This window comes from Arachis hypogaea, chromosome 5, assembly GCF_003086295.3.
Source record: "Arachis hypogaea cultivar Tifrunner chromosome 5, arahy.Tifrunner.gnm2.J5K5, whole genome shotgun sequence".
NCBI lineage: Eukaryota > Viridiplantae > Streptophyta > Magnoliopsida > Fabales > Fabaceae > Arachis > Arachis hypogaea.
In genome coordinates this window covers 10,096,116-10,115,398 of record NC_092040.1, presented here as the reverse complement: position 1 = coordinate 10,115,398, position 19,283 = coordinate 10,096,116, and the positions used below count along the sequence as shown (strand labels likewise).

At 36.9% G+C, this 19,283-nt stretch overlaps 2 protein-coding genes across 2 annotated transcripts; both read right to left on the bottom strand.

Annotated features, from left to right (window-relative positions):
• Window positions 1–5,379: 5,379 nt before the first annotated feature.
• Window positions 5,380–8,782, bottom strand: LOC140173311 (protein FAR1-RELATED SEQUENCE 5-like). Its single transcript, XM_072196375.1, has 5 exons — window positions 8,684–8,782; window positions 7,507–8,231; window positions 6,950–7,353; window positions 5,928–6,861; window positions 5,380–5,842 (listed from the first exon to the last, which is right to left on the bottom strand). The coding sequence occupies exons 2-3, from the start codon at window positions 7,857–7,859 to the stop codon at window positions 7,056–7,058; spliced, it is 651 nt and encodes a 216-aa protein (XP_072052476.1). The 5' UTR covers window positions 7,860–8,231; window positions 8,684–8,782; the 3' UTR covers window positions 5,380–5,842; window positions 5,928–6,861; window positions 6,950–7,055.
• A 1,385-nt stretch (window positions 8,783–10,167) lies between these two features.
• LOC112800678 (uncharacterized) lies at window positions 10,168–17,564 on the bottom strand. The gene is made up of 13 exons (XM_025843036.3): window positions 16,832–17,564; window positions 16,672–16,740; window positions 16,472–16,579; window positions 16,146–16,214; window positions 15,417–15,581; window positions 14,683–14,730; window positions 14,154–14,260; window positions 14,009–14,062; window positions 13,773–13,824; window positions 12,669–13,306; window positions 11,324–11,518; window positions 11,015–11,132; window positions 10,168–10,427 (listed from the first exon to the last, which is right to left on the bottom strand). Exons 1-13 carry the CDS (start codon window positions 17,225–17,227, stop codon window positions 10,356–10,358), a joined length of 2,091 nt encoding a protein of 696 aa, XP_025698821.1. The 5' UTR covers window positions 17,228–17,564; the 3' UTR covers window positions 10,168–10,355.
• Window positions 17,565–19,283: the final 1,719 nt, after the last annotated feature.

Below are 19,283 nucleotides of genomic sequence, written 5' to 3'. Positions count from 1 at the left end.
TGGGTGTATCTGACTCATATATATGGGTGTATCTTACTGTTATTAATGGGTGTATCTGACTCATATATATGGGTGTATCTTACTGATATCTTTGGGTGTATTTTTTATTTCAGAGAAAATGGCAGCAAGAAACCAAACAAAAGACCTTAAGTGTGCCACACATCTCCTAAGTGATAAATTCAGAAACATGACTGAGGAGAAGAAGGCAATTGTGAGGGATCTCGGATTCGGTGGGTTGATGCACATCCCACCACTAAGGGTGCATCACCAACTGTTAAGGGAGCTGGCAAACAACTTTAAACTTGGGGAGAACAGACTGGAAACAAGATATGGTTCTTTCAAAATAACACCAAGAAAGATAGGTCATGCGCTTGGCATCAATGCAACAGGTAACTAGCTAAAAATTATAGGTGTATATTAAGTTGATGATTGGGTGTATTTAAGTTGATGCTTGGGTGTAATTGAACCAACTTTGATACTTTGTTGTTTTTCTTTCTGTAGGAGATCTATTTCCTTAGAAAGTCGATTATAAGAAACTTTTTGAGGATGACAAAATAATATTTAGAAGATTCCAGGGTAAGACCCTCAAAAGTCTTACTGATGAGATGATGGATATCGGCGTTGGTAACGAAGAGGAACGCCTAATGTTCAAGAGGATTTTCATCCTCTATATACAGATGGCGTTCCTTTTGCTAACGACGATAAACAAAATCTCGCCTGTGCACCTGGCCCCAATTTTTGAGATGGACAGCATCACGGAGCGAAACTGGGCGGGGCATGTTTTGACCTTCATCGTCAAGGGCATCACAGACTACAAGAAAAAAAAGAAGAAGGCAATTGATGGCTGCCTCTTTGCCCTGGTGATAATTTACTTTCATCTTTCAAAAAACAAAGGCAAGAAGAGGGCTGAAAGACCACCAAAACCCTGGATTGCCAACTGGAGTAAGGAGCAGTTGGTGGAAAGAATGAGTGCAAAAACAGAGGAAATTTTGGTAAGTAAACATAATATGTTGGGTGTATTTTATTTACCTGAATGCTGCTAACTAAAATATCTAATGTTTCAGGGGATTGTAAAGATGGCGGAGACAAGAGAAAAAATGAAAAAAATAGAAAAAAAAAGGAAAAAACAAGAAATCAAAAAAACAAAAAAAAGGAAGGCGAGTTCAACATCGTCTTCGGAAACAGAAACAACTACTGACAGTGATAGTTCTACCTCTGAGTCTGAGACTCAAGAAGACTCAGAGGATTCACCAAGGAAACACCCCAGCAAAAAGGGAAAAAAGTAAGTACCATACTTGGGTGTAATTTCTTTTTGGAGTTGGGTGTATTTGGTGGAACCATTTGGGTGTATTTTGTTGATCAAGTTGGGTCTATGTAGTTTATTAAGTTGGGTGTGTTTCTTTCGCTGCGTTGGATGTATATTGTCCATTCAGTTGGGTGTATCTTGTGCATTCATTTGGGTGTATTTTATATCTTTAGTATGTTCTAAATAATGATTGTTTGCCTTCCAGATTGGACTCCAGAAAAAGAAGGAAGAGTCAAGAGGAGTCAGATTTTGATTCAGAATCTGAATCTGAATCAAGTGATGAGTAATGTTCTGAAATTATTACTCCTTTCTTTTGGCTTGATTATAAAGATTTCGTGTATTAACTGAAGTGTCTCTTATTAACTTATAGAAGCGAAGAATCAATACCGGTGGAGAAGGAAAAGAAAAAGAAAAAGACAAAAACAACACCAAAAAAGTAAGCACTTCTTTGGATAAATATTCTGTGATAAAATTAATTTTTTATTTCTGATTCATACTTTTTTTTTCCACCTAGAACACAATCAAAAAAGAAAAAAGTTGTTGTAGAGGATTCATCTCCTGAAGAAGATCAATACTTTGATGGGTACAGTACCTCGTAAGCTATATTACCGTCTATCATCGTAATTATTTTTGTTAACATCTTCTTTTATGAATGTAGTAAGAGATATGAAATATCAAGTGAAGAACTAGATGAATTGCTAAGGGAAAACGTTGATAAATCTGCTGCAGAGAGGTATGTCTTGCTAGGGTGTCTATTTCAGATTTTGGTGTGTTTTTTTTGCTAATAATTGTTTCTTCTTTCACAGGGAGAATGAAGCTGACCTGCGATCGACAGAAGGTCGCTATGTCTCCTCTGAAACATAAGAAGCTTTATTTAATAAAATCTTGTTATCATGATTTGGGTGTATTTTGTGGAACCATTTGGGTGTATTTTGTGGAATTATTTGGGTGTATTTTGTTGATCAAGTTGAGTGTCTGTTATTTATTAAGTTGGGATATTTCGTTTGTTGTGTTGGGTGTATATTGTACATTCAGTTGGTTGTATCTTGTGAATTCATTTGGGTGTATTTTATACATGTCTCTTATTTTGTCTGAATAACATGAAATCTGTGTAGAATACCAGCTATGAACTTGGAAAGTGATGATCCTTCCTCTCAAGGACGCACAGAACAGAGTAGTGTAAACTAGTCGTCAGAGAGCATGTAATTTCTCTTTCAAATAACCGTTACTTTTGTTCTTCTATCACCTTCTACTTCTAATTCTGTATATATTTTTTTTAGAAAAAAAAAGCCCTTTATTATTTTATTCAAGAAAAAAAAGGCAGGAAAAAAAAAGCAAAAACTGCAAGTATGTAAGTTCTCAAAAAACAAAGCCTGTCTTCTTTTTGAATTGTTCGGGTGTATTTTAAGTTGAGTCCGGTTCAACAGTCAGCCAGTGGGCCGGCTGATTCGAATATGATGGTTGTGAGGGAATAGACACCGTCGGATGCGCTTGTAATGTGAGTTTTTCAAGAATATTTCAACCTTATAACCTTATTATTTTCAAAGGCGTTATTAACCTTTCATTTTTCTTCTTGTTTAGAGTCCCGATTTAAGTTTTTGTGCTGGCGTCCCAAACAACCACTGTACCGGAACTTCAAGAAACACCTGAGTCAAATTTTGAACCAACCCCTCTGCTACAGATTGAAGGAACTACAGAAACGTAAGAAATAGTATTGGGTGAATATTTGTTTAGAGTTTGGGTGTATATTTGGTAACAGTTTGGGTGTATATTATTTCTGAGTAGTTTTTTTTACGCCATGATTAATTTTGTGTAACTGTGCAGCACTCCTGAACCCCCCAACAACTTCAAGAAACCACACCCACACTTCCCCCAGCTCCATCTAAAATGTAAGTTCATCAGACTAAAATCAATCTTTGCTTATGATCCGTATATTCTTACTCTTATAATACGTTATACATGATGACGCAGTCATCCAGCCGCAGAAGACGTTGCTGCCCTGATGATGATGGCACGGACAGCATCCTATGTTCCTAAAATAGATCCAATGCCATCATTCAGCCTTGGCTTGACTGATTCAAGCCAGGAGGGAGCGTCAACGCAGGAGACAGAAAGGGCAAAATCTCCAGAAACTGCAAATTTGATAGAACAATTAGCCAATTTGGTACAAAAAATAGCAACCAATGCGGCGAAAGGAGAGAGTAAAAGTCCACAAATTCAAAGAGAGACTGGGGGAGAAAGTTCTGGGAGATTTGAAACTCCTGTGGGAATAAATCAGAATACAGATGATATGAAACAGAAGTGCTACATGTGGGGGACGCGAGTGACGACATACGCAGATGGCAGAACTAACGAGTATGAGAACATGTGAACTTTGATGGCCCAAGATAAATACATTTTGACAAAAATGCACATTGCATCACTCCAGCCAGCAACTTATATAGAAGCTGAGGTAATATTAGAATAACACTAATGTTTTTACACCAAAGTTTACTGCAATGTTTATTAATATAAATTGATTTCGGCATATATTTCTAGATTGTATCTGCCATGTGCCTCATTCTCAACCAGACAAATGATAAAAGGTTTCAAGAACAAGTATACTGTCCCCCTCCCCCCGATATTGTGGTAAGTGTTACTTCTATGCATTTTGGGTGTATTTTCTCTATTCATTTGGGTGTATTTTTTAAATTCACTTGGGTGTAAATTGTGTATTCATTTGGGTGTATTTATAGTATTCACTTGGGTGTATTTTCAGTATTATATTTGTTGTCTCACAATTGTTGCAGAACAAGGCCATTTCGAAGCACCCAAACGGGGAATTCATATCACCTAAAACCAATAAAGAATTCAGGGTGGAAGACTACCCAAGTTTTATTCCCTTCATAGATGTAAAAAAATTAACTTCGCATCCATATGTAAGTTTTCATTTGTAAAATTTGTTAGTACCGTTCTTTACTTATATCCCAAATAAAATAACACACTGTTGAAATATGGCAATCCTTCAGATTTTTGCACCTGTTTGCCACGCGGACCATTGGTGGTTATGGGTGATTGATACAAGAAAGCGGAGATTTCATATACTTGACCCGCTACACAAGAAAGCTCCAAGCGAGGAGAGAAAGCAACTTAATAAATTCACTGTAAGTTGCCTCTGTGTTCTCCTTTGGGTGTATTTTGTGGAACCATTTGGGTGTATTTTGTTGATCAAGTTGGGTGTATGTTGTTTATTCAGTTGGTTGTATCTTGTGTATTCATTTGGGTGTATTTTATATCTTTAGTATGTTCTAAATAATAATTCTTTGCATTCATTTGGGTGTATTTCATTCGGGTGTATTACTGATTTGTTTTGGTATTTAAGGGATATGTAATTTCAAGAATGAGAGCATATGTTGGCGGGGAACCTCTAAAGAAAGGCGAGAAGGAGAAGGAAATTAAAGCATCATACGTCAAAATATCAGGCCAAAAATCAACGTATAAATTTGTGACTCTGAACATTAAACTTTTCTAAATGAGATTTGTAATTTATTTTCTTCATTTTCAGATATGACTGCGCTATCTACGTTATGAAGTGGCTTGAGTTAATTGAGCCGAAAAACATTAAAAAGGGGAAGTATGAATGGGATAATTGGAAACAGGTAACTGTATTTAGAACTATATAACTCTGTATTACTTTACTGAATTAATATTGCTGTTTAAACAGAATATACTTTTTAATTGTAGGACGAGGTGGACCACTATAGAGTGGAGTATGCTTCGCGGATACTATTCGGTGAAATGAGTAAAGAGATAGATGAAGCAATTAGAGCGAGTAATGCAATAAGACTGTCGAAGCCATCCTCCGTATTATTGAGTCCATTTTGTCAGATAAATTCTACTAATATAGAAAATGAGTAATCCAACTGCTAGCTAGTTTGTAAATTGAACAAATGCTGTAAAAAATTGCCATTTATAAACAACTTCTATTCAATGAAATTTTTTTCCATAGTTAAATTATATGTGCTGTTAAACTGTCTGTGCTGTATTCAAAAGCTGTATTACAGGTGGTTAAATATGAAGGAAAATATCAAGGCAGATCTAAAGACAGATTATAAATTTTACACCCAACAGGGGGTTTAATATACACCCAAGATTGCTTAAAACATACACCCAAACTGTATATGCTGTTAAACTGTCTGTGCTGTATTCAAAATGTATAAATTACAGGTACCAAAATATGAAGAAAAACATCAAATCAAATATACACCCATAACCTGTGATTTTTTAAACCCAAATAAAGTTGAATATACACCCTGAAATCTATCCCTCCATGATGCTTTGAGACTAAAACCCTGAACCCTAAACACTTAAAATGTAAAATGTGAATTCACAAAAATACACCCAAGAGAAACAATTCTTTTACACCCATATTCTGTAAAACTATACACCCAAAGAGTTATCCACTGCTGCTGGTACCGTAAACTGATAATTCATAACATGTCCTTGATATTGGATGTTATTTGAATGCACCACTGATGCAGCATCAAACAGGTTTATCTGAATATAACACTCACATATTAGATAAACTATTAACGAGAAAAATAAACTCAATCACCACAAATTTAAAGAACATTACTTTTACCTCGCTTAAAACTTTCGTTTTCTTCTTCTTTGTGGCATTTGCAATCTGTTTGTCCAACTTTGAACCTAGCCTATTTTTTGGACGTCCTCTTGTTCGGATCCTTGGCGGGCTTTGAAGCTCGTTAACAGATTCCAAGTTGGCGTCTTCGTGGGACAAAGATGTCCCCTTCCGTTTGGCTTTTAATGATTCCATCTCAGCCATGACGTTATCGTACGCACGGTGCAGAAATGCAGTCAGCTCCTCCGATTCGGATGCAAATTCGCAAATATTTTGCGAACGAAAAACTAATTGGTCAAACCTCTTGCTTCTTGGCTCCATCAGTGGCTCGTCGTGGCTGCTCTTGAGGTGTGTGTGTGTCGCCTCTTTACCTTCTTGCTCCATCGTTCCAGTATATATCTAGGTGACACTTGGCTTACTTGTTCAAAGCTTAACACGCTTAGTGCATGACGACACAGTATCCCTCTCGACTCGAATAATAAGCATTGGCATTTTACCTCGGCTGCAACTGAGTCATAAGTAACCACAAACTTGTTGAATATTGAGCTGGAAACTTGTTCTCCGACTTCGTATACTGAATAGCCTAAAGCGGAATTCGTTAATCTAGTGATGCAATTCGCCTTTCCTCTGAATTGCGCTTGGACTTTCCTAAACTTTTGATGAGTGTACACATCTTGAAATTAAGCTTCAATGGAGGATTTGGTTGCACATGGTATGACCGTATGAAAATCTGCAGCATCTGATTCTATCTCTGCTTGCTCCCTGCTTCCGAGGCAATTATCGTATTGTTTGACTAACTGAATAAGCGAGCTGTTGCGGGTGATAAACTTGTTAAAAAATGAATGCATGCTCTCGCTCCTTTGTGTGCTTCTCATCCATGCCCAGAAGTGGTGATCCAGATAGATAGGAACCCATATATGACGGTCTTCATACAGATCTGCAGAATACACCCAAACACAGAGTATAAATACACCCGAAAAAACATGCAAGTTATACCTCTGCTGCAGATTTTAAACAAACATTACCCGAAAGCCACTTGTTGTCCAGAAGACCAAAATTCAGCAAAAAATCATTCCAATTCCTATCGAATGAGTCTTTGCTATGAGAGCTAAAAATAATTTGGCTCATTTCTCATTCAATATCTGCATGTCCCTTGTACCTGTTTAATTTGCTTGGAATCTTCTTCATGATGTGCCAAATACACCAACGGTGAATTGTTGTTGGCATACAGGCCTCTAAAGCCCTTTTCATTGATGCGCATTGATCGGTGAGAAACCCTTTCGGAGCGTTTCCTCCCATGCAATGAAGCCAACATTGAAATAACCATTTGAATGATTCAATTTCTTCGTTTTTCATCAAAGAGCATCCGAGAAGTGTTGACTGACCGTGGTAATTCACCCCGACAAAAGAACCACAGACCAAATTATACCTGAAAACAAATTACCATAGTGCAGAATGCAAAATTATTAGGTACACCCAAACACATGCTTTGTATACACCCAAAAAACAGCCAATATACACCTCTGCTGCGGATTCATAAAAATACATTAATTTAGCATCATAAACAGGGGCAGTTTGTTACCTGTTTGTATTGTAGGTGGTGTCAAATGAAATGACGTCTCCGAAATACTCAAAGGCAGCTCTACTTCTTGCATCGGCCCAAAAAGCCAGCTTAATCGATTGATCCTCCTCGAGTTCAAGCTCAAAAAAGAAATTCTGATTCTTCTCTTTCATTCTTAACAAATATTTCCCGAATTCCTTTGTATCTTCTTGTTCGGAAACATTCCGCACTTCCCTGCTAATGTAATTCCTCACGTCCTTTTCGATAAAATTTAACTCGCGGTGATCACCGGCAGCCGCAACAAATGATTGGTAGGTTTTGCTTGGTCTGATACCGGCCTCCTCGTTATTCTCTATTGTACGACGAATGGACATGCTTAGTTCCCTGTGCTATTTGAGCATCTCTGCTTTACTTGGACAGCAGGGGTGTGAATGATCTAACACAACCTTTGAAATGATCCAAGCACCGACATCCTTCAATGTGTGTATATAAATTCTTGCGGGACAGTTTAAACCGGCTGTCGGATTTGTCTTCTCGGTCGGAGATATTTTAGATTTCCATGTTCCCTCTCTGCTACATGTAATCAAGTGATTCTTAATCTCGTTTCCCTTTCTATTTGTGCTCCGAACTCTTGTAGAAAAACCTGCAACCTTAGCGTAGTTCCTGTAAAATTTTCCAGCATCTTCAAGGGTGGTAAAGGTCATTCCAACCTTCGGAATAAACTGGTCATCAACAACAGAGAGAGGCTGCAGAATACACCATGTCAAAAACTATAAATACACCCAACTATTGCAAATATAATACACCCGAACGGCACCAACTCAACTAAAATGAAAATAAAAGCCATAAGTTGTAAACACACATGCTGCAGAATACACCGTCACAAAAAATAAAAAACACACCCAATCATGTCTGATATAATACACCCGAACGACAACAACAGCTAAAAATAACAGAAAAAGTCATAAATGTAAATACACCCATACTACCGAAACAAATACACCCAAAGAAAGCTCTGATCTACACCCGAGCGTCTGCTATAAATTCCAGATAATCAATCAAAACTAATACATTACATTCAATCCACAGATTTATGTTGACGCGTTAGTCTCACAGTCAATGTTCACGAATTATTCAGCTACACAATGCTATACAAATTAATACAGCAAAATTCAGAGTAAACGTATGTAAATCAAACCTCAGGAACTTCGTTAGATTCAAATTCATAATCCACTTCGCCCTGATTCAACTGAAAATCTGACGTTGAATCAACCATTATCTTCAAAACGAATCCAAACTTTGATTTCAGTAGACAAAAATCGATAGAAAACGAAGCTGGAGTTAAAAGAGAGAAGAACGAGAAAAAGAAGAACGAGAAGAAGAAGAAGAACGAGGAGAAGAACGAAGAACGAAACAAATCTAGAAATAAGGAGAGAAGAACGAGAAGAAGAAGAACAAGAAGAAGAAGAAGGAGAAGAAGAACGAAGAAAGGAAACAAATCTTTTAAATTTGGTAGTTATATATAGCGCGTGTATGTGACGTAACCATTGGAGCGCGTTTTAGGTTTTAGGGTTTTAAGTAACTTGTAAAGCATACAAGTAGTTAGCGCTTGTATGCAGAGCTTTTCTGTATTGAATATTCTTAAAATGTCAATTCTAGTGTTACAAAAATCTTTACCATACAAATACAAATTCGATTTCTTTTTAGGCCACATCGTTTTAATAAAAAACGATACGATACAAAAGATGTTAAGACAGTAATTAACTTAATTTTATTCAGCTTTTTAGATATAATTAATGCATCCTATGTGTATAGCAAAGTATAGAATATAGTATTTGATAGTTTATTTAATATAATATTTGTTATATTATTATAAATAAATTTAATTATTCGCCTGTTACGTGTTTAATTATTTTGATGATAAATTATTTAGTTAAAAAATGTATAAATATATATAAAACGTAATGATTAATTTAATAACTGTTTTTTTAATAATATAAAATATTTTTGTTAAATTAAGCTAAAAATTTATAATTTCAAAAGGTAAAAATTTTCCCCAATATTTAATAAAACTGAGCCACAAATTTTCCAATTATATGTTTGGTAAAATCTTATGTGCAATTGTTTTCTCACATAGTTGATAACTAAAAATTATTAAATAATAATTTAATTAAATTTATTAAATTATCTAATAATTTTTAAATATGAACTCTCTATAAAAAAAATTATTAAATAATAATTTAATCAAATTTATTAAATTATCTAATAATTTTTAAATATGAACTCTATAAAAATAATTATACGTAAATTTCAACTATATGTTTTCATATGTATAGTGCAGGTAATATAACCCTACAATATGTTCAGATGTCCAGATATCGTTGAACCCCAGATGTATTACGCAGCATTGAATGCACCACCGACGTGTCCATGTTTTCATGTTAAAAAAAAAAGTGAAAACTGACGTAAAGTCGGCTTCACGTAAAGTTGATACCTGAAAGTCGTTAAATTATTTGACTAAATTTTCATCCAACGGTTTTCAGATATGAACTTCACTTCTGAGTTTTCACCTAAAAATAAATACATTTGTTCAAAATGAACTACAGCGAAGGGATGCAAAACGGTGACGTGGTTCATGGTTGGTCGTCAGTAGCGTTAAAGATACAGGCATGTATTCGTGTGTAACCAAGAACTATATCTCTTTTTTTTCCGAGCAAAAAGAAGCAGCGTTTAATCGCTTATGTTCAACCCAACGAATCTTTCGCCCCGTCCCAACACCAAAAGGAAAAAGAAGGTACATACATGAAGATGAAGGTAGCAGGACGAAATCAGTAAAATATTTGGTCAACCTACTCAGTAGAACCTACAGCTCATTGCATACTTCCATCACCGCTTTTCAAATGCCAATAAGAACCTTTTGAGACACACAGCTCACTCATGACCTGAAATTGTAAGAGATATCAAGCAATACAACTGTTAATAAAATGTGAAGTGTGTGTTTCTGTAATAAATTTTTAAAAGAAATACTCCTAACAATTTTAAGTGTAAGTTGCATGTGATTTTCGCCAAAAGCGACAATAATAAAAAGAGGAGGAGATTTTCGGCCTTTTTGGAAGTTGATTATCTTATAATAATAAGAAATAGAAGAGAAAGTTTGGCAAATTTTTATTTTATTTTTTAAAAAAAAGTCGTTTTAAGTGCGGATCATTAAGCATCGTTCCAGTTTGTATATATATAGACTGCACATCTTTTGCAGCAATTTCTTTTGCTTGTCTCTTTGATTCTATCCTTTGGACAATTTATCTCTCTTTTGTTTTTATTCTAATAAACATTTTTTATCCAAGTTCCACATAACGATCCAGATTGAAACTAAGTTGCATTATGTTTTCTTTTAATTTTGATAAATGATGGGAGAATCGTGGGTATAGAACTGCATGAAATATAACACTGTATAAATCAAGACAACAATAATATATTACAGAGAGATCTGAAAAAGAGGTCAAGTCGATAACTTGATTCAGAATCTTACCCTGGTATATTCATTGCTTGTGACTTCTCTATTAAGTGTTGCTGTTGCAGCTGCACATATTTCAGCCTTCTTCAACTTGCCATCAGATTTTCCACGAAGCAATGTGATTACAACATCTCTGCAAGAACCAATATAGTCCCAACTATCATTTAACAAATGGAAAGCACTATTTTATTATTATATTTTTGGTTTCGTGGGGAACAAAAACAATCATTTCCTTTTACCTTCTGTTCTTTTTCTCCCCCTCTTTTATCTTCTTTTGGAAGAGGAGTGGAGAGAGACTAGAGAGATAGAGATTAGAGAACCAACCTAAATGGGTCTTCCTGTACTTTCAGAACATAAGAACCGTGGATATCATATGCAACTTCGCTTATGACAGCCTTCAGCTCTTCTTGTGGACCCTCGAAACCAACCATTGCATCACTAGCAACTTTTGATTCTGTCTTTGAAAGAAGACTTGTGGAGATTGCCATTTCACGCAATCTTTGACGCATCATTTGGAGGCTGCCAACACAAACAGAAGCAGCATAAATAAAGAGTCAACCAAACAAAAACATAGCTACTTAACTTCTGCAGAGCTCACTTCTCTTTAAGACACGACTATTCAAATAAAATCCCCCATCCCCCCCTCCCCCTCTCTCTCTCAATGAATGCCATAAACTAGACTTAAAGATTAAAGACTCTTTCGCTCCAGATTTTCAGAAAACTTTCTCACTAGGTTACTTGAAGCCTAGGTTAATTCAACCTCAAGCCTTTTGCATATTATTGTAAACTACCACTATTCATTCTTCCAAAAATGACTCTCATGGGGGTTATTTAGCAACCTCAAAAACCTAGATAATTGGGTACAAAATAGAAATGGTTACTCCAGTCGGGCTAAAAATGAACTAGATTTTTTAATAGGCATTTGGTTTCACATCAAATTTAATTCAAAATTACTCTAGGCAATGGTTGCCGGCTATGAAAGATGGTGATCACTGGTGGCATGGTGGTGACTGGTGATTGTCAGTATTGAGGCAGTGGTGATTGGGGGTAGGTTGTGGTAGCTAGAGAAAGAGAAGTTTTTGCATGGTGGAAATGGTGGTTGCCGAGGTAGGGTTGGTTGCCAATGACGAGCTGTGGTTGTCAGTGGCACTGGTTGTTGTCGGGGTAGATGGTGGTCACCAATAACAAGCAATGGTGATCAGCGGCAGCGGTGGTCAGCAGCGTGCGGTTGGTGAAAATATAGCATAAAGCAGGTAAAATATAGTAGAGCAAAAAATTGGCTTCGAAATAAAACCAACTGAAAATTGGCTTTGAAATATGGTGATCTTAATTTTTTTTGAAAATTTAGCTGTCAAGGGTATATTTGGTACAAATTGAAAACTTTTGGGACAAAATTGAAACAAAATAAAACTTAGGGATATTTTTAAAACTTTTGCCAAACTTTAGGGACAAAAAATATACTTTACCCATAAATAAATAATAATGTTAGGCTGAAATTAGTTTAAATAAAAACTAGTATGATTTATTTGTGGAGCTACTTTACAACTAAAAAAGAACTAGGCTACATTGTACCTGCTTAACTGGATATTGGTGGTTACCACTTACCAAATACCCCCTTAGTGATCAAGAAAGGATTGAAATCTCAAAAAGAAAAAGAAAAAAAAAATACCTGCAGACTCTGTGAGTCTGTAGAAGTTTTGTGATGGCAACTAGCAGTGCTTGTCTAGTTGCATTTGACATGGTCATCCTCCCAGAAGACGCTCCGCTCAAACTAGTTACCTGCTCAGACTTTGCTGATTTGACAAGCTCACTCTTGATGTGTTGGCTTGCTACACCATCTTTATCAAACTTCCGCTTTGCAACAATAACACGCCTTCCAAAATCAGATAGTTTTGCTTCCAAATTTTTCAACATTTCCTCTTGTCTTTCCGCAACATTTGGATGACGTTTTTTAAATGAATCATCAGGAACCTCTGGGAACTTCCAATAAAGAGTTCCGCCAGATTTAAGTGGATCACATCCTTCCAAACCAAATTTATTCAGCCATTCTTTTAAAACATTACCAACTTTGCCTCCCAGATTCAGATCTGAAGCCTGAACTCTCAAACTCTTGCTAAACAATAGTATGACAAAGTCTCTAGCTAATTCTCCAATACCAGAATCATCCTTAAGAGAAAGCAATTTACTTTTAGCAGTCCAGAACCCCTGAATTAATATTGCGTGCTTGTGCAGGAATTCCGCAAGTTCCTCATCCGAGTACTCACGAGCAAAATGCTTAATAGCACTGAATCGGCGAAATGGAGGGTCCTACAATAAGGAGCTCTGTTAGAGATGCAATAGAAAGGGGCATAGAGAAAAGGAATAATAATAATAATAATAGATGATGTGTAAGATTATTAGTATACTAGAATATAAGTCTTTTTTCTTAAACTAAACTTGATATAAAGCATGCATTCATTGATATTGCATTACTGCATTAACATTCTCTGTCTACATGCATGCACCTCTATCATAGAACATTGATATAATATAAAATTTCAGTTCGGTTGTGTACACCACCCAAATAACTAGATAAGCACTTTCTTATAAATAAGGAACTCTAGATGTTTTCACTAGATACGAATTACGTTCACACAGCCACACATAAAAAACGGTAGATGTCAAATCCAACAATAGACACTTCTAAAATTTAAAAGTAAGCATGCTTTTGGCTTTGACTGTCCCATTCTAAATAACAAAAAAGAAAAACACCACAAATACAAGTGCTACAAACCTCAACAAGCAATTTCTTAAGACGTTCTTCCACGGGCAATGATAAAAGATGCCTGAAATAACAAGAACAGATGATACTTGGATAGTTAAAATCATAAGCAACTTGCAACAGTGCAATCAAGTAAACCAAATCAAAACATTAAACCAGAAAGAGATGATACGCGAGAAAAAAAGGTAGTTGGCAAAATGGTAATCAGAACTAAATCAATTAAGTTTTATATTAAAGGACGACGGTACCTTTTAGAAGAGATGTTGTTCACTCCAGGACATAGTGCAGTTACATAGTCATCACTAGAAACATTCAGAAATTTACAAACTTAACAAATGAACATCTTCAAATAAAGGAAAGTATACAAAAAAGTATAAAGGGACATATTCTTACACATCCATTGTAAATTTAATGGGATGACTTTCGTGCATCATCATTTGATCTAAATATCGAGACGAGATATCACTCTTGCAGCTATGGTACTTGAGAGCAACCCAGCCCTGCACAGGATAATAGAGAAAATGACTAAGTAGAAAATGGTTTAACCGGAATACACTGACAAATTGACAATGCAAAATTTCATTTCTTTGTCATCTAATAAAAAACTGCCACTCAGCCATAATCCATTGATTTAACCACCACGACCTGAATAGCTATGCATATTGGAGAATAATACTAAGTCCATTCAGTATATTCTTCAGCATATTGAAACTACATAACATATGTTCCAGAAGAAATAAGACTGAATAACCATATGATTTCCAAAATCTCGAATCAGATGAGAAAATCATGAGGTAGCTGTATCTTAAGCATATTATACCTAATATAGGTAAAACACGTGTGAGGATTTCTCGTGTTTATGCAACAGATCATATCTACAGGCAAGCCATTTATGGTTTCATAAAAAGTTCAAGTGTTATACCTCATCGTCATCACTCTGTTTCCCAAGTGATAACTCCGTCTGCTTATTCTGTAGGAAAGAAAACAAATGGATTAGCAAGTTGGAGACTTGGAGAAGAAAGAGAGAAATAGAAGAGAAGATAAAATGAAGTGCAAAAACCCTCTAATAAAGATACCAAATATAACAACCCACATAGTAGTTAAGCTAAATGCATCAAATGATACCATTGTCTTATCACAAGTATATCAGTAAACAAGCCATTTAAACCTAGACCCTATAGTGGTTTCTCCATAGTTTTTTTTGGTCTCTTATTGCCCCCTCATTATTGAATTACCCTACCAAAACTTCTCACATAACCAAATTATTTAAGGTGATCCTCTACCAATTTTTCCACAATATGTGTTACCTTATCATTCTCCCTAACTATTTTGATCTTAAAGTACACTTGGCACAAATGGAGCCAACAAGATAATGCTAACTATTACATTCATCTATATATTTATATTTATATATAACAATAATCTCAAGGATTTATGAAACTCGCATATCATTCAGGTTCAAATTTCTTAAAGCAACAAAAAGTTTGATACAACTCATACACCAGTTAATCATTTATAAAAAGTACATACACAATTATTTCAAGAAGTGTCAAGAAATTTGAATCATTTGTAAAAATCATAATTCCTTATCCTTGTACTTGTGCAGTCATCACTAGATTGCTGTAACAAATTATGTCCATGATGAATACATCTTACCTGCTTTTTTGGTGCAGCAGCAGATTTTTCTTCAATTGACCCCTCAATTTTGACAGTGGCATTTTCCCCAGTGGAGACCTGGTTCTTTCTTTTTGAACCACCAGAATGTAGGTGATGAAATGCTGGTCGAAGCTGCACAACTGCATTAACTGGATGCAGTTGGAACTGCAAACCAGAATGAGAACACACAAATTTACAAATTTCCTACAAATTTAAAAAACAACTATGCATTTATAAAATCCTCAACCTATTAGACACATAATAGGACTGAACTGTGGAATATTTTTTATGCTATTCATATAATCAGCATAAGCAATAACTAGAAAGGGGGAATATAACAAGCTTGCAAGGTTGTAACTCATGTAACAATCTAAAACAGAAAACTAATTATGTTAAACATGATATCTTATTTGTGCATCTGATCTTACTAATTTTCCACTTCCACACCTAATTCGAACATACCATGTAACCCAATCCTTGCTGCAATATCTATCTATTAAGTAACACAAGAATAATTTCTTGTAAATAAGAAAGTCATCATCAGGAGTATTTCCAGCGGAAAATCCATCTGCCTATTTTAATAGAAGAAAGTATCATATGTTCAACTATAGTAAAACAATCTTCCACTTAGTATCGGCATACGTAACAGTACATCTAACTGCTCGAATAATATACCACCCTGAACCTAAGTTAGACTGACATCACAGAACAGAATGTGAGACATAATACCTTATCACCCTTGAGAAGTCCAACAGCATAGCAGTTTGCAGAAGATGGATTCCACTTAGTTGCTAAAGTCTGAAAGAAGAATAACTAAATAAATAAATGTATTGTACCATATCTTGGAATCATGGATCCTAACTTACTTAGTATTCAACAAGAGATCATGAACCTTTCTCATTACAATTAAAAAAAAAGCACGATTTTATTGCTACATCAAAACCCAAGTGAACTCTTGCATTCAAAATACAAGCAAGTTGGAGCTCCAGTTGAATGCTTGTTGAAAAAAATAAAATAAAAGAAAGAAAGAAGCGAACTTCAACTAATGAACAAACCTGCTTAGTGAAGTTGAATCTGCTAGCAGTCTCAGTGTCAATATTACTTGAGTCCAAATCAACAGATAAATCAATCTCCATGTTTGAACTCTTAGGATTCAACCTTACCTACCAATCAAAAGCAAAAAAACACAATGACAATACCTAGCTCGATTCTTCATTTAACACAAGGACCAAACAAGAAGAAAAAAGAACCGCACCTCTTCGCATCGTTCTTCTAGCTCATATGGCCGCCAGCGCGGTCTCAACGGATATTGCAAAACGTATAACTAACAAAAGCAGCGAAGAAAATATACACATCAGACTCCTAAGGAGCAACCGCGCGCGTAAACGAATTCGCGTAAGCATGTGTAAACATACCTGAGTGGCAGCATCGACAGAAGGACCAAAGAAGACGTCGAATTCGCGAACGACGGTGTCCTCGGCGGTTTCTTCCGGAAGATCCAGGGACATGGAATCGACTTGGTCAGTTTCATCTTGGGCCTCGGACTTGGGTGCCAGCTCGGTATTGGCGGTGTGGTTGGGCTCGGGCTTCGTGTGAGTTGTTGGTGCGACAATTTCGTCAACATCTTCCTTCTTGGCTGCGAATTCCTGTGGCTCTGGTTTGAAGGGGGGTGGTGGTTGGGGTTCAGGTTTAGGTTGTAGGTGAGGTTCGGATGGGGGTTTAGGTTTGGTTTTAGGCTTGGAGGATTTTGGCGCGAATTTGGTGACTCGAGAAGGGAGTTTGCCCGTGGCTTCGACCTCGTCTATGTCCATTTTTTCAACTGTCTGTATCACTCACACACTGCGTTCTCAGTGCTGCATTTGAGGTTTGGCGGTTGCTGCTTCCAAAACAAAATCCCCAAGGCGTGACGAACACGAACCAAAACTAATTTCTACGAGTAATTAGTTACGTTTCCGGCCCAATGCTCAAGCCCGGCTCGTTTGTTCCTCTGTTTTTTTTTTTTTCAAAAAAATTCTCTAACCACGCTTCTTGGCTTTTTTATCTAAATAAATGTTAGAAAAATATTATTTTCGAAAATACGCACAGCAGGAATCTCTTCCAGAAATGCGCAGGACTACATCTTCGGAGGTGCTTGCGAAATGAGTTTGCACGTCAACTTCAGGGGTCGCCAGCTAAATGGAGCTGAGGCAGGCTTTACCATTTCGTGGCTGCCATCAACGAAATGCAGCATTCCATGCCAGGGGCACACGAATTGGAGCATGTCAAGGCCAGCGGCAATGAAATGGCCAATGCACTGGCGGCGACCACGAATTGGAGAGCTTCGTGTGTGGCGCCCATGAAATGGCTGGTCAAAGTGGCAGCAGCAGAAACCGTACCTCACATGCATTGGGTGTGTTGGGTGGCAGGAGACACTTGGAAAGGGAGCCAAGACAATTATAAAAGGGTTGGGAGGAAAAAAATTTGTTAGAGTGATAAAAGAAATCTAGGAGGTGGGTTTGTGGTGCTGAGTTTGAAAAAAAAATTAACTTAATATGAGTGGGGGTGGGGTTAACGTGGAGGAGAACTTGAACCGGTTGGACGAACTTCATATAGCGGCACATTTATTCCATAAGGTTAGTTTAGGTCGTTAAGCTGATTGATGTTGTTAGCGATTGTTAGAATTAATTTTTTCGATATTAAAAATTTGTTATAGTATTTTTAACTATTGTCTTTCTTGCTACCTTATGTTGCAGCCCACGCGTGTTCTTACTCCTCATGGCACACTCGTCGATGTTTTCATGTTAGATCCTGCAGATCCAAGCATGGAAATTAGGCGGTAGAGGCTTGAGCCTTATCTAAGACACACCGGATTTTACCATGCCTCTTTGATCAAGTGCTTCGAGTACGACAATCCACTTATTAGTGCCTTTGTCGAACGATGGCAACCGGAGACACACACATTTCACCTCCCTTGGGGTGAGTGTACGATAACCTTGGAGGATGTAGTAATGCAATTAGGTCTACCTGTTGATGGTCAGCCTGTTAGTGGTACTTTGAGGTCATTGAGCAAGTTTCACCAAAGAGATATTTGGAAATGGTGTCATGAACTTCTAGGTGAGGTTTCCGCCGGCCACGTAGGGACAACGAAATTCAACATCAAGTTGAAGTGGCTCAGAACTCGTCTTCAGCAGATGCCGCTTGACTTAGAAGATAATGGCATCATGCAGTATGCACGTTGTTACATACTTTACTTGTTGGGAGGTGTGCTTTTTTCGGACAAGGCCAACGGTGTTCGATATCTGCCGTTATTGGCTGACTATGATGCCATCGGCCGCGTTTGGAGGTCAACAATTGTCCCTGGTGCAAAAATGATTACTTAGTCAAACATGTGAAGGAGTAAATGGACAATGAATAGAAAAGACCATACGATAGTAAAATGCAAGTAATACCTGGGATGAAAGCTTGCAGCGCATTGAAGTATCTAGTAGCTGGTCATACGAATCGTCCCAATCACCATAGATCCTTGTGATTGCCTTCTGCTTCGCGTGCCAAACCTTCTTGTAAGACATTTTGTACCCGTACGCTGACTCTACCGATCCTTGCAACACCTTTACACAAATTGTCGCATCAGCATGCACCATGGGGAATATGTGCTGGCAGATCATATTACTATCTAGTTGAGCGTGGTCTTGAGACATCGAACTTGCCAAGCAATTATAAGGCCCTTCGTATTTTCGAATTTCCCAAAATCTGGAAGACCTTGTCTTTCCAACCCGTACCATCCAACGACATTGATCCCCGAACTGCTTGCATCGACATACATACCTACTTTGGTCTGACTCTACCACCTTATATTATGCACTCCTCTGGATGCTGTAGTTTTTGACT

What these genes read in the sequence shown, in the direction of transcription:
- LOC140173311 (XM_072196375.1), bottom strand. Translation starts at nt 7,859, where the DNA reads ATGTCCATTCGTCGTACAATAGAGAATAACGAGGAGGCCGGTATCAGA. An exon ending in ACCACCTACAATACAAACAG is followed by an intron (nt 7,354 to 7,506) that starts GTAACAAACTGC and finishes ATTTGTTTTCAG; the next exon opens with GTATAATTTGGTCTGTGGTT.
- LOC112800678 (XM_025843036.3), bottom strand. Translation starts at nt 17,227, where the DNA reads ATGGACATAGACGAGGTCGAAGCCACGGGCAAACTCCCTTCTCGAGTC. An exon ending in AACAGAGTGATGACGATGAG is followed by an intron (nt 14,261 to 14,682) that starts GTATAACACTTG and finishes TATCCTGTGCAG; the next exon opens with GGCTGGGTTGCTCTCAAGTA. An exon ending in AACAACATCTCTTCTAAAAG is followed by an intron (nt 13,825 to 14,008) that starts GTACCGTCGTCC and finishes TTGTTATTTCAG; the next exon opens with GCATCTTTTATCATTGCCCG.